Below are 13,971 nucleotides of genomic sequence, written 5' to 3'. Positions count from 1 at the left end.
CCTACACTAACACCTACACCAGCACAACACCTACACCAGCACAGCACCTACACCAGCACAGCACCTACACCAGCACAGCACCTACACCAGCACAACACCTACACTAACACCTACACCAGCACAACACCTACACCAGCACAACACCTACACCAGCACAGCACCTACACCAGCACAGCACCTACACCAGCACAGCACCTACACCAGCACAGCACCTACACCAGCACAACAACTACACCAGCACCTACACCAGCACAGCACCTACACCAGCACAGCACCTACTCCAGCACAGACACAACAGGTCAAATGGCCTACTTTTGAGCTGAAATATTTGTGATTGCAAGACAACTTGCACCAGAGTGATTTTAGAGTCCAGAGGGTGTTGAAGAACCAGACCAGAACCATCTTCCTGTGTACGTTGACAATCGGTTCCCTGCACCTTTTCCAGTACTCTGGGAACATGAGCAAAATCTGCTTATTGGAACTAAATGGTATTGTTAGTCAATTCCTAAATAAACTTGGGTTTGACTCTGACCTACCTGAAGAGCGATCTTGTAATCTATCCCTGGCTGAAGTCTGTTCACATCATTGTCCCACAGCGTCTGAACAATGCCCGATAATTCCATATTGCTTTGCATTCTAAACAGAGCAGAAAATACTGTTTGAGAAGATGGAGCAGGACACTCTGGGGGTGAAATTCACTGTCGAAATTGAAGTCAGTTGAAAGGAAAATGTGGCAGGGTGTATAACCAGGGCTCGGTCCACCACCACCCTTTTTTACCGCAGCTGAGGTAGAATTTCCCCAAATCATTCAATGACATGTGGGAATAACTTTTAAATATGTGAATCACGCTTTCCCCTTAACCCTGAAGGTAAACGCACCACGGTCCTACCTCAACGTCTGCTCAATGCTCAGGTAGGGAGATGTTGGCGCTGTGACTGGGTAGCCTCACATGTCCACTATCATGAATAGTAATGTTAGGGCAGAAAAGTTCATTTGTTTATTTAAGGTTCTATTCCCCTGAAATTCCCCTCAGTATCCTTAATGTGATTCTCGATCCAATCATCCTGAATCCCATTCCTGATAGTAATTAGCCCAGCCCCAGCTTAAACCATGTCATAGTTTCCAAATCCCACATTTGTCACTGCTGATTTGTCCCACAATGCCAGCAGCTTCTTAACTAAAACAAATCATCTGTTTTCCTCTGACACCTCTAACCTTAAATTGCATTCCCAGTCCTTGAATCCTGGGCCCAAGAGAACTGCCCTGGATCCAATTTATCCAGAATCATGAAATGTCCTGACCAGCTCGCCATTCCCTCTCCTGTTCTCCAGAGTAACATCCCAGGGTGGGCAGTCCTTCCACATAACTCAACCCTCCCATTTCAGGAATCAGTCTTGTAGCCTTTCTCCGGAGAAGGGGAACAATCAGAGGTGAGAGCCTGACTGATTTATTCACACTGAGGCCAATTGTAACACTCACTCAGCAGCCTCGCTGAAATCAGGTAACTCAGCACAACTGAGAGATGGAGCCTGAACCCTTTCTGGTTTGTATACCTCAGTGGCACCATTGAAGGGGCACATCCATGGAGCTGTTGGCGTTAACCATTTAATCTACTTCCACAGCCCATATACACGTTCCCCTATCATGGGCTCTTCCCAGCCATTTAATCTTCTCACACAACCCATGTACACTTGGCTCCCAGGTGGGCTCCTGTCTCCGACCTCCCCGAGGGTACATTGGTCCCTCTGGGGACCAGCTCTCAATCAGTATACCTGTGCAGACACTCCACATTGCTGGGATTCATTCGCTGTTCTGGAGTCTGGGTGGCGTGGGGACCCTTCAGTGCTGAGTGGGGAGTGACTTTGATGCTAGTAAGTTATGGGTTTGTGGTGCCACTGTTCAATGGGGTCCTACTGGGATTGTCCAGTGCATTAAAGGACTGCCATTTGGATTCTTACACCCTGTTCAATGGGGTCCTACTGGGATTGTCCAGTGCGTTAAAGGACTGCCATTTGGATTCTTACACCCATTCCATCTGTAAATCCTTTTAGAAAAATGCAGTTTAGAAAGTCTTACCTTACTTGATGCCACCTTTAGAGTGACCATTGAGGACTGCCCTTCACTCTGGTACCTGCGCACTCACCCACGTGTAGCCTGTGCTAGGTGTTGTCCAGGTCCCACTGCCATCACATGTCATACAATCAGACACCCACGTGCTTGATGAACCCTGTGACCAGAGCCCCGGGCACTCCTGTCCTCTCACTGTCCGCACATTGGTCAGCTTTTGTGCACCTTCTTGGACGTCACTGTTCAACTGTCATTGTTAGAGCCCCTGGACAACCAATAGAAGGGCCTTGCCTCATTACCTCCCTGTGAAGTGAGAACAATGGAATGAGTCGGGTGAGGCGATCGATCAGCAGAAAGAGCTCGGTCGTGTCAGCACATCGCAGAGCTCTTAAAACAAATAGTGGGCCCAGAACACAGAAAACCAGCCAGTCACAATCACCCACGCTTAGCCTCCCTGACTTCTGACCTCATGAGCACAGAGCATGCAGGGTCACGGGGATTACTGTCAGCCTCAATGCTCACATTCAACTGTCCCCAGTGTTCACTAAACTGTAAAAAGAAACATAGGAGTGTTTTACCAGTGAGTCAGACCCCAGGTTCAGGGATAAAGCTTATTATCTGATCAGTGATCTCTATCTCACCTCCAGCCTCCATCCTCTCTGTCACAAATTCTCCCATCTCTCTCTATTTTATCCATCGCAACCCTGCTCAACACACTTTTACCCCTCCTTCTGTTGAAGACTCATTGCACCATCTCCTCCTCTAATTCGCACCTTCCCAAAATCTCAAAGTATTGAACTGCTCCCCTCACTCAGTCACCCCTCCCACACAATCAACAGCATTTAAAGCCCAAGCTATGTAAAACTTAGTCACAAATTCTTCTCTATAGTACGTTTGTCAACCTTTCCAGAGTCCTGCACTGTGACCTTTGGCCCTATCACTGGTGTCCTGCACTGTGACCTTTGGCCCTGTCCCTGGTGCCCTACACTGTGACCCTTGGCCCTGTCTGTGGTGCCCTGCACTGTGACCCTTGGCCCTGTCCCCGGTGCCCTGCACTGTGATCTTTGGCCCGGTCCCTGGTGCCCTACACTGTGACCCTTGGCCCTGTCTGTGGTGCCCTGCACTGTGACCTTTGGCCCTGTCTTTGGTGTCCTGCACTGTGACTCTTGGCCCTGACCATGGTGCCCTGCACTGTGACCTTTGGCCCTGTCCCTGGTGTCCTGCAGTGTGACCCTTGGCCCTGTCCCTGGTGCCCTGCACTGTGACCTTTGGCCCTTTCCCTGGTGTCCTGTACTGTGACCCATGGCCCTGTTGCTGGTGCCCTGCACTGTGACCTTTGGCCCTGTCCCTGGTGTCCTGCACTGTGACATTTGGCCCTGACTGTGGTGCCCTGCACTGTGACCTTTGGCCCTGTCCCTGGTGTCCTGCACTGCAACCCTTGGCCCTGACTGTGGTGCCCTGCACTGTGACCTTTGACCTTGTACCAACTGTCATGGGACGGTCCGGCGGGTTTCTCCCCCTCCCAATAAAGGTAATACCCAGTAAAATGCCAGAATCTCTGTCCGTTATGCATCCTTCTCTAACCAGTGCCTTAGCCTGCGTTCCCATAGTTCGTGGCACTATTCTGGGATCTCTGTCTGCATTTATCCTTCTCACCTATATCTTCCTGGTAAACTGATATTCATCATGTTCCGATGTTTGAAGGTCCTTGCCCTATCTCTGTTGCTGTTGCCGAGATTCTGTTCCACATCCATTGCTCCATGAGAACAGAAATTTCTTCTATTCCTAAATCTGCCTGGGGCTTGTTCGTTCTGAACCTGCACCCTATAGTCCGACACCCAGGTGCCATCTGTAACCTGCGAACCTCTCCGTGCTTCAACAGCCTGTATCATGTCCCCTTCAGTCTCTTCTACCAACATAAACAAATAAGGCAATTCAGAGGAGGGTTATCTAACAAAAATTGACATTGCATTTATATAGCGCCTTTAATGACCTCGGGAAATCATTAAGCGTTTACAGCTAATGAAGTATTTTGAAGTGTAGTCACTGCTGCGAACTTGCGCAGAGCAAGATCTCACAAACAATGATGCGATAATGACCAGATAATCTGTTTCAGTGATGCTGATTGAGGGATAAATATTGGCCCAGGGCACTGGGAAGAACTCCCCTGCTCTTATTTGAATAGTGGCAATGGAATCATTTAAATCCACCTGAGAGGGCAGACGGGGCTTCGGTTTGACGTCTCATCCAAAAGACGGCACCACCGACATTGCAGCACTCCCTCAGTACAGCCCATCCGACACTACAGCGCTCCCTCAGTACTGCCCCTCCGACACTGCAGCACTCCCTCAGTACTGCCCCTCCGACAGTGCAGCGCTCCCTCAGTACTGCCCCTCCGACACTGCAGCGCTCCCTCAGTACTGCCCCTCCGACAGTGCAGCGCTCCCTCAGTACTGCCCCTCCGACACTGCAGCGCTCCCTCAGTACTGCCCCTCCGACAGTGCAGCGCTCCCTCAGTACTGCCCCTCCGACAGTGCAGCGCTCCCTCAGTACTGCCCCTCCAACAGTGCAGCACTCCATCAGTACTGCCCCTCCGACAGTGCAGCACTCCCTCAATACTGCCCCTCTGACAGTGAAGCACTCCCTCAGTACTGCCCCTCCGACAGTGCAGCGCTCCATCAGTGCTGCCCCTCTAACAGTGCAGCACGCCCTCAGTACTGCCCCTCCGACAGTGCAGCCCTCACTCAGTATTGCCCCTCCGACAGTGCAGCGCTCCCTCAGTACTGCCCCTCCGACAGTGCAGCGCTCCCTCAGTATTGCCCCTCCGACAGTGCAGCGCTTCCTCAGCACAGCCCATCCAACAGTACAGCACTCCCTCAGCACTGCCCCTCCGACAGTGCAGCGCTCCCTCAGTTCTGCCCCAAAGACAGTGCAGCACTCCCTCAGTACTGCCACACTGACAGTGAAGCACTCCCTCAGTACTGCCCCTCCGACAAAGCAACGCTCCGTCAGTGCTGCCCCTCTGACAGTGCAGCACTCGCTCAGTACTGCCCCTCCGACAGTGCAGCCCTCCCTCAGTATTGCCCCTCCGACAGTGAGGTGCTCCCTCAGTACTGCCCCTCCGACGGTGCAATGTTCCCTCAGTACTGCCCCTCTGACAGTGCAGCACTCCCGCAGTACTGCCCCTCTGACAGTGCAGCGCTCCCTCAGTACTGCCCCTCCGATAGTGCTGCACTCCCTCTGTACTGCCCTTCTGACAGTGCAGCGTTCCCTCAGTGCTGTCCCTCCAACATTGCAGCGCTCCCTCGTCACTGCCCTCCGACAGTGCAGCGCTCCCTCAGTACTGCCCCTCCGACAGTGCAGTGTTCCCTCACTACTGCCCCGATGACAGTGCAGCACTCCCTCAGTACTGCCCCTCCGACAGTGCAGCACTCCCTCAGTACTGCCCCTCTGACAGAGCAGAGCCCCCTCAGTATTGCCCCTCCGAAAATGCAGTGCTTCCTCAGTACTGCCCCTTCGACAGTGCAGTGCTCCCTCAGTACAGATCGTCCGACAGTGCAGCGCTCCCTCAGAACTGCCCCTCTGACAGTGCAGTGCTCCCTCACTACTGCCCCTCTGACAGTGCAGCGCTCCCTCAGTACTGCCCTTCCGACAGTGCAGCGCTCCCTCGGCACTGCCCCTCTGAAAGGGCAGCGCTCCCTCGTAATGCCCCTCCGACAGTGCAGAGCTCCCTCAGTACTGCCCCTCCAACAGTGCAGCGCTCCCTCAGTACTGCCCCTCTGACAGTGCAGCGCTCCCTGAGTACTGCCCCTCCGACAGTGCGGTGCTCCCTCAGTACTGCCCCTCCGACAGTTCAGCACTCCCTCAGTATTGACCCCCGACAGTGCAGTGCTCCCTCAGTATTGACCCCCGACAGTGCAGTGCTCCCTCAGTACTGCCCCTCTGACAGTGCAGTGTTCCCTCAGTACTGCCCCGCTGACAGTGCAGTGCTCCCTCAGTACTGCCCGTCTGACAGTGCAGCGCTCCCTCAGTACTGCCCCTCCGACAGTGCAGCATTCCCTCAGTACTGCCCCTCTGACAGTGCAGCGCTCCCTCAGTACTGCCCCTCCGACAGTGCTGCACTCCCACTGTACTGCACTTCTGACAGTGCAGCGCTCCCTCAGTACTGCCCCTCCGACAGGGCAGTGCTCCCTCGGCACTGCCCCTCCGACGGTGCAGCGCTCCCTCGTACTGCCCCTCCGACAGCGCCGTGCTCTTTAAGTACTGCCCCGCCGGCAGTGCAGCGCTCCCTCAGTACTGCCCCTCTGGCAGAGCAGCGCTTCCTCAGTACTGCCCCTCCGACAGTGCAGCGCTCCCTCAGTACTGACCCTCCGACAGTGTAGTGCTCCCTCAGTACTGCCTGTCTGACAGTGCAGCGCTCCCTCAGTACTGCCCCTCCGACAGTGCTGTTCTCCCTCTGTACTGCCCCTCTGACAGTGCAGCGCTCCCTCAGTGCTGCCCCTCCGACACTGCAGCGCTCCCTCATCACTGCCCTCCGACAGTGCAGCGCTCCCTCAGTACTGCCCCTCCGACAGTGCAGTTTTCCCTCAGTACCGCCCCTCTGACAGTGCAGTGCTCCCTCAGTATTGCCCATCCGATAGTGCAGCCCTCCCTCAGTATTGCCCCTCCGTCAGTGCAGCGCTTCCTCAGTACTGCTCCACCGACAGTGCAGCACTCCCTCACTACTGACCCTCTGACAGTGCAGTGCTCCCTCAGTACTGCCCCTCCAATGGTGCAGTGTTCCCTTAGTACTGCCCCTCTGGTAGTGCAGTGCTCCTCCAGTACTGCCCGTCCGACAGTGCAGTGCCCCCTCAGTACTGCCCCTCCGACTGTAGAGCGCTCCCTCAGAACTGCCTATCTGACAGTGCAGTGCTCCCTCAGTACTGCCCCTCCGACTGTGCAGCACTCCCTCGGCACTGCCCCTCCGACAGTTCAGCACTCCCTCAGTATTGACCCGCCGACAGTGCAGTGCCCCCTCAGTACTGCCCCTCCGACAGTGCAGTGCTCCCTCAGTACTGACCCTCCGACAGTGCAGCACTCCCTCACTTCTGCCCCTCCAACAGTGCAGTGTTCCCTCAGTACTGCCCCGCTGACAGTGCAGTGCTCCCTCAGTACTGCCTGTCTGACAGTGCAGCACTCCCTCAGTACTGCCCCTCCGACAGTGCAGCGTTCCCTCAGTACTGCCCCTCTGACAGTGCAGCGCTCCCTCAGTAAGGCCCCTCCGACAGTGCTGCACTCCCTCTGTACTGCACCTCTGACAGTGCAGCGCTCCCTCAGTACTGCCCCTCCGACAGGGCAGCGCTCCCTCGGCACTGCCCCTCCGACAGTGCAGCGCTCTCTTGTACTGCCCTCCGACAGCACAGTGATCTTTAAGTACTGCCCCTCCGACAGTGCAGCGCTCCCTCAGTACTGACCCTCCGACAGTGCAGTGCTCCTTCAGTGCTGCCCATCCGACAATGTAGTGTTCCCTCAGTACTGCCCCTCCGACACTGCAGTGCTCCTTCAGTGCTGCCCATCCGACAATGTAGTGTTCCCTCAGTACTGCCCCTCCGACACTGCAGCGCTCCCTCAGTACTGCCACTCTGACAGTGCAGTGCTTCTTCAGTACTGCCCCTCCGAGAGTGCTGCAATCCCACTGTACTGCCCCTCTGACAGTGCAGCGCTCCTTCGTCGCTGCCCTCCGACCGTGCAGCGCTCCCTCAGTACTGCCCCTCCGAAAGTGCAGTGTTCCCTCAGTACCGCCCCTCTGACAGTGCAGTGCTCCCTCAGTATTGCCTATCCGACAGTGCAGCCATCCCTCAGTATTGCCCCTCCGTCAGTGCAGCGCTTCCTCAGTACTGTTCCACCGACAGTGCAGCGCTCCCTCAGTACTGCCCCTCCGACAGTGCAGCGCTCCCTCAGTACTGCCCCTCCGACAGTGCAGCGCTCCCTCAGTACTGCCCCTCCGACAGGACAGCGCTCCCTCGGAACTGCCTATCTGACAGTGCAGTGTTCCCTCAGTACTGCCACTCCGACTGTGCAGCGCTCCCTCACTTCTGCCCCTCCAACAGTGCAGTGTTCCCTCAGTACTGCCCCGCTGACAGTGCAGTGCTCCCTCAGTACTGCCCGTCTGACAGTGCAGCGCTCCCTCAGTACTGCCCCTCCGACAGTGCAGCATTCCCTCAGTACTGCCCCTCTGACAGTGCAGCGCTCCCTCAGTACTGCCCCTCCGACAGTGCAGCATTCCCTCAGTACTGCCCCTCTGACAGTGCAGCGCTCCCTCGGCACTGCCCCTCCGACAGTGCAGCGCTCCCTCGTACTGCCCCTCCGACGGCGCCGTGCTCTTTAAGTACTACCCCTCCGGCAGTGCAGCGCTCCCTCAGTACTGCCCCTCTGGCAGAGCAGCGCTTCCTCAGTACTGCCCCTCCGACAGTGCAGCGCTCCCTCAGTACTGACCCTCCGACAGTGCAGTGCTCCTTCAGTACTGCCCATCCGACAGTGTAGTGTTCCCTCAGTACTGCCCCTCTGACAGTGTAGTGCTCCCTCAGTACTGCCCGTCTGACAGTGCAGCGCTCCCTCAGTACTGCCCCTCAGACAGTGCAGCGCTCCCTCAGTACTGCCACTCGGACAGTGCAGCGTCCCCTCAGTACTGCCCCTCCGACAGTGCTGCACTCCCTCTGTACTGCCCCTCTGACAGTGCAGCGCTCCCTCAGTGCTGCCCCTCCAACACTGCAGCGCTCCCTCATCACTGCCCTCCGACAGTTGAGTGCTCCCTCAGTACTGCCCCTCCGACAGAGCAGTTTTCCCTCAGTACCGCCCCTCTGACAGTGCAGTGCTCCCTGAGTATTGCCCATCCGATAGTGCAGCCCTCCCTCAGTATTGCCCCTCCGTCAGTGCAGCGCTTCCTCAGTACTGCTCCACCGACAGTGCAGCGCTCCCTCACTACTGACCCTCCGACAGTGCAGTGCTCCCTCAGTACTGCCCCTCCGATGGTGAAGTGTTCCCTTAGTACTGCCCCCCTGGTAGTGCAGTGCTCCTCCAGTACTGCCCGTCCGACAGTGCAGTGTTCCCTCAGTACTGCCCCTCTGATAGTGCTGCACTCCCTCTGTACTGCCCCTCTGACAGTGCAGTGCTCCCTCAGTACTGCCCCTCTGACTGTGCAGCGCTCCCTCGGCACTGCCCCGCTGACAGTTCAGCACTCCCTCAGTATTGACCCCCCGACAGTGCAGTGCTCCCTCAGTACTGCCCCTCCGACAGTGCAGTGCTCCCTCAGTACTGACCCTCCGACAGTGCAGCACTCCCTCAGTACTGACCCTCCGACAGTGCAGCACTCCCTCACTTCTGCCCCTCCAACAGTGCAGTGTTCCCTCAGTACTGCCCCACTGACAGTGCAGTGCTCCCTCAGTACTGCCCGTCTGACAGTGCAGCACTCCCTCAGCACTGCCCCTCCGACAGTGCAGCGCTCCCTCAGTACTGCCCCTCTGACAGATCAGCGCTTCCTCAGTACTGCCCCTCCGACAGTGCAGCGCTCCCTCAGTACTGACCCTCCGACAGTGCAGTGCTCCTTCAGTACTGCCCATCCGACAGTGTAGTGTTCCCTCAGTACTGCCCCTCTGAAAGTGTAGCGCTCCCTCAGTACTGCCCATCTGACAGTGCAGCGCTCACTCAGTACTGGCGCTCCGACAGTGCAGCGCTCCCTCAGTACTGCCACTCTGACAGTGCAGCGCTCCTTCAGTACTGCCCCTCCGAGAGTGCTGCACTCCCTCTGTACTGCCCCTCTGACAGTGCGGCGCTCCCTCGTCACTGCCCTCTGACAGTGCAGCGCTCCCTCAGTGCTGCCCCTCCGACACTGCAGCGCTCCCTCGTCACGGCCCTCCGACAGTGCAGCGCTCCCTCAGTACTGCCCCTCTGACATTGCAGTGTTCCCTCAGTACCGCCACTCTGACAGTGCAGTGCTCCCTCAGTATTGCCTATCCGACAGTGCAGCCCTCCCTCAGTATTGCCCCTCCGTCAGTGCAGCGCTTCCTCAGTACTACTCCACCGACAGTGCAGCGCTCCCTCAGTACTGACCCTCCGACAGTGCAGCGCTCCCTCAGTACTGCCCCTCCGACAGGACAGCGCTCCCTCAGAACTGCCTATCTGACAGTGCAGTGTTCCCTCAGTACTGCCACTCCGACAGTGCTGCACTCCCTCTGTGCTGCCCCTCTGACAGTGCAGCGCTCCCTCAGTACTGCCCCTCCGACAGTACAGTACTCCCTCAGTACTGCAGCTCCGACAGTGCAGTGTTCCCTTAGTACTGCCCCTCTGACAATGCAGTGCTCCCTCAGTACTGCCCGTCCGACAGTGCAGCGCTCCCTCAGTACTGCACCACTGACAGTGCAGCAGTCCCTCAGTGCTGCCCCTCCGACACTGCAGCGCTCCCTCGTCACTGCCCTCCGACAGTGCAGCGCTCCCTCAGTACTGCCCCTCCGACAGTGCAGGGTTCCCTCAGTACCGCCCCTCTGACAGTGCGGGGTCCCTCAGTACCGCCCCTCTGACAGTGCAGTGCTCCCTCAGTATTGCCCATCCGACAGTGCAGCCCTCCCTCAGTATTGCCCCTCCGACAGTGCAGCGCTCCCTCGGCACTGCCCCTCTGAAAGGGCAGAACTCCCTCGGTACTGACCCTCCGACAGTGCAGCACTCCCTCAATTCTGCCCCTCCAACAGTGCAGTGTTCCCTCAGTACTGCCCCGATGACAGTGCAGTGCTCCCTCAGTACTGCCTGTCTGACAGTGCAGCGCTCCCTCAGTACTGCCCCTCCGACAATGCAGCGTTCCCTCAGTACTGCCCCTCTGACAGTGCAGCGCTCCCTCAGTACTGCCCCTCCGACAGTGCTGCACTCCCTCTGTACTGCCCCTCCGACAGCGCTGCGCTTCCTCTGTACTGTCCCTCAGACAGTGCAGCGCACCCTCAGTACTGCCCCTCCGACAGTGCAGCGCTCCCTCGGCAATGCCCCTCCGACAGTGCAGCGCTCCCTCGTACTGCCCCTCTGACAGAGCAGTGCTCTTTAAGTACTGCCCCTCCAACAGTGTAGCGCTCCCTCAGTAAAGCCCCTCTGACAGTTCAGCGCTCCCTCAGTATTAACCCTCCGACAGTGCAGTGCTCCCTCAGTACTGCCCCTCCAACAGTGCAGTGCTCCCTCAGTACTGCCCCTCCGACAGTGCAGCACTCCCACAGTACTGACCCAAAAATGCAGCAATCCCTCACTACTGCCCCTCCGACAGTGCAGTGTTCCCTCAGTCCTGCCGCTCTGACAGTGCAGTGCTCCCTCAGTACTGCCCCTCCGACAGTTCAGCCCTCCCTCAGTACTGCCCCTCCGACAGTGCAGTGCTCCCTCAGTACTGCCCCTCTGACAGTGTGTGTGTGTTTAATCATCTCGCTTAGTATGCCGTCTGCACCGCAAGCTTTTCCTGGTCGCAGGTCCTTGAGTTTTTCAAATAGTTCTTTTTCTGTTATTATGGAGTCTAGCGGGTTTTGGTTATCTTTTATGGCCATTTTGTGCTTTTCCAGTTTTTTGCATATTTGTTGTTGCTCTGGCCTTAGTGTGTTTTTCTGGTATAATTTTGGTTGACGAGCAGCTGCAGGGCAGAATAATAGATGGAGACCGGAACCATTCACAGTAACTCCAAGTGTGGTTAGGAGAGAGAGAGAGAGAGAGTGGGAGGGGGGTTAGGAGAGAGAGGGGGAAGGAGAGAGAGAGAGAGAGAGGGGGAAGGAGAGAGAGAGAGAGGGGGGAAGGAGAGAGAGGGAGAGGGGAAGGAGAGAGAGGGGGAAGGAGACAGAGAGAGAGGGGGAAGGAGACAGAGAGAGAGAGGGGGAAGGAGAGAGGGGGAAGGAGAGAGAGAGGGGGAAAGAGAGAGAAAGGGGGAAGGAGAGAGAGGGAAGGAGAGAGAGAGAGAGGGAAGGAGAGAGAGACAGAGAGAGAGAGAGGGAAGGAGAGAGTTAGGGAAGGAGATAGGGAAGAGAGGAAGACACCTCGGGGAAGGGGCTGGATTCAGAGCCCGGCCGCGGTGACCCGGAGCCCCCGTGCGCGGCCTAGCGCCTCAGGCCCGGCCCAACTGACCTCAGCTGAGCTCCCGCTCCGGCCCGCCGCCGCCGCTCCCCCGCTCGCTGTCTCTCGGGCCGCGCGGTTCTCTCTGTGCAGATGCATAGGAGAGAGAGAGAGAAAAGAAGGGGGGGGGGGAGGAGAGAGAGGGGGAAGGAGAGAGAGGGGGAAGGAGAGAGAGAGAGGGAAGGAGAGAGAGAGAGAGAGAGGGAAGGAGAGAGAGAGAGAGAGGGAAGGAGAGAGAGGGGGAAGGAGAGAGAGAAAGAGAGGGGGAAGGAGAGAGAGAGAGGGGGAAGGAGAGAGAGAGAGGGGGAAGGTGAGAGAGAGAGGGGGAAGGAGAGAGAGAGAGGGGGAAGGAGAGAGAGAGAGGGGGGGAAGGAGAGAGAGAGAGAGGGAAGGAGAGAGAGGGGGAAGGAGAGAGAGAGGGGGAAGGAGAGAAAGGGGGAAGGAGAGAGAGAGGGGGAAGGAGAGAGAGAGAGCGAGAGGGAAGGAGAGAGAGAGAGAGGGAAGGAGAGAGAGAGAGGGAAGGAGAGGGGAAGGAGAGAGAGAGAGGGGAAGGAGAGAGAGAGAGGGGGAAGGAGAGAGGGGGAAGGAGAGAGAGAGAGAGGGAGAAGGAGAGAGGGGGAAGGAGAGAGAGAGAGGGGAAAGGAGAGAGAGAGAGAGGGGGAAGGAGAGAGAGAGGGGGAAGGAGAAAGAGAGAGAGGGGGAAGGAGAGAGCGAGAGAGGGGGCAGGAGAGAGGGAGGGAAGGGGAGAGAGAGAGGGAGGGCAGGAGAGAGAGAGGGAAGAGGAGAGAGAGAGAGAGGGAAGGAGAGAGTGAGGGAAGGAGATAGAGAAGAGAGGAAGACACCCCGGGGAAGGGGTTGGACTCAGAGCCCGGCCTTGGTGACCCGGAGCCCCCGTGCGTGGCGTAGTGCCTCAGGCCCGGCCCGAGTGACCCCAGCTCAGCTCCCGCTCCGGCCCGCCGCCGCCGCTCCCCTGCTCGCTGTCTTTCGGGCTCTCAGGCCGCGCGATGTATCTGTCTCTGTGTGTGTATGCTCGCTGTCTCTCGGGCTGTCGGGCCGCGTGGTTGTCTCTGTCTATGTCTGTGTATCTGTTTTCCCAGTCCCACACTCACAGCAGGCTGCAGGATTAGGCCACGCCCACACACGCCATGAAACGCCCCCTGTGACGCACCGCGCTTCCCCCGTAGGATTGTTCAACCATCACGTCACTCAACACTAATGAGCAGATTTTGTCCGTTTTTTGAACGTTTTTTGTATACTGTCCGAGCAATTTTTGTCTGACCAAAATGTAAATACACCTATGACACTCCCCTAATCATAAGCTTTCTTTTGATATAACATATGTGTAGGTACGCTCTATAACCTTTGAGTTTACCGCGGACATACAGACAGACAGAGACAGAGACAGACTCATCCATTTATATATATATATATACTAGCTGGAGTACCCGGCGGTGCCGCGGGAAATGAAGAAACCTGTGCCATGTTTATAAAACTGTTTATGAAACTGTTGGGATTGAAGAACTCTTCCTAAGCACCCAGGAGGTGGTTCTTAACTTTGTTTTTTGTTAATGGAGAGGGTAGGAGAGGGAAGGAGAGAGAGCGAGAGAGAGAGAGAGGGAAGGAGAGAGAGGGGGAAGGAGAGAGAGAGAGAGAGCGGGGGAAGGAGAGAGAGAGAGAGGGTGAAAGAGAGAGAGAGAGGGGGAAGGAGAGAGAGACAGAGAGAGGAGAGAGAGAGAGGGAAGGCGAGAGAGAGAGAGGGAAGGCGAGAGAGAGGGAAGGAGAGAGAGAGGGAAGGA

General features: G+C 56.9%; 1 protein-coding gene across 3 annotated transcripts in view; it reads right to left on the bottom strand.

Moving 5' to 3' along the window:
- The window catches only part of endou2 (endonuclease, polyU-specific 2), a 46,443-nt gene extending 34,148 nt beyond the window's left edge, over positions 1–12,295 (bottom strand). The window contains exons 1-3 of one of the 3 annotated variants that reach the window (XM_086010534.1): positions 12,188–12,295; positions 2,145–2,371; positions 537–636 (exon numbers count right to left, since the gene is read on the bottom strand). In XM_086010534.1, coding sequence (XP_085866660.1) covers positions 537–636; positions 2,145–2,188 — 144 coding nt within the window. In that variant the 5' untranslated portion in view covers positions 2,189–2,371; positions 12,188–12,295. Of the gene's footprint in view, positions 1–536; positions 637–2,077; positions 2,372–3,724; positions 3,972–12,187 lie in introns of those variants that run through there. The other 2 variants (XM_086010535.1, XM_086010533.1) reach the window with 2 other exon arrangements.
- Between the last annotated feature and the right edge of the window lie 1,676 nt (positions 12,296–13,971).

The sequence above is a fragment of the Somniosus microcephalus genome, chromosome 17, assembly GCF_052327205.1.
Source record: "Somniosus microcephalus isolate GS21.2 chromosome 17, FLI_Smic_1.0, whole genome shotgun sequence".
NCBI lineage: Eukaryota > Metazoa > Chordata > Chondrichthyes > Squaliformes > Somniosidae > Somniosus > Somniosus microcephalus.
Note: the sequence above shows the minus strand (reverse complement) of the source record. Positions and strands in the feature narration are given on the sequence as shown.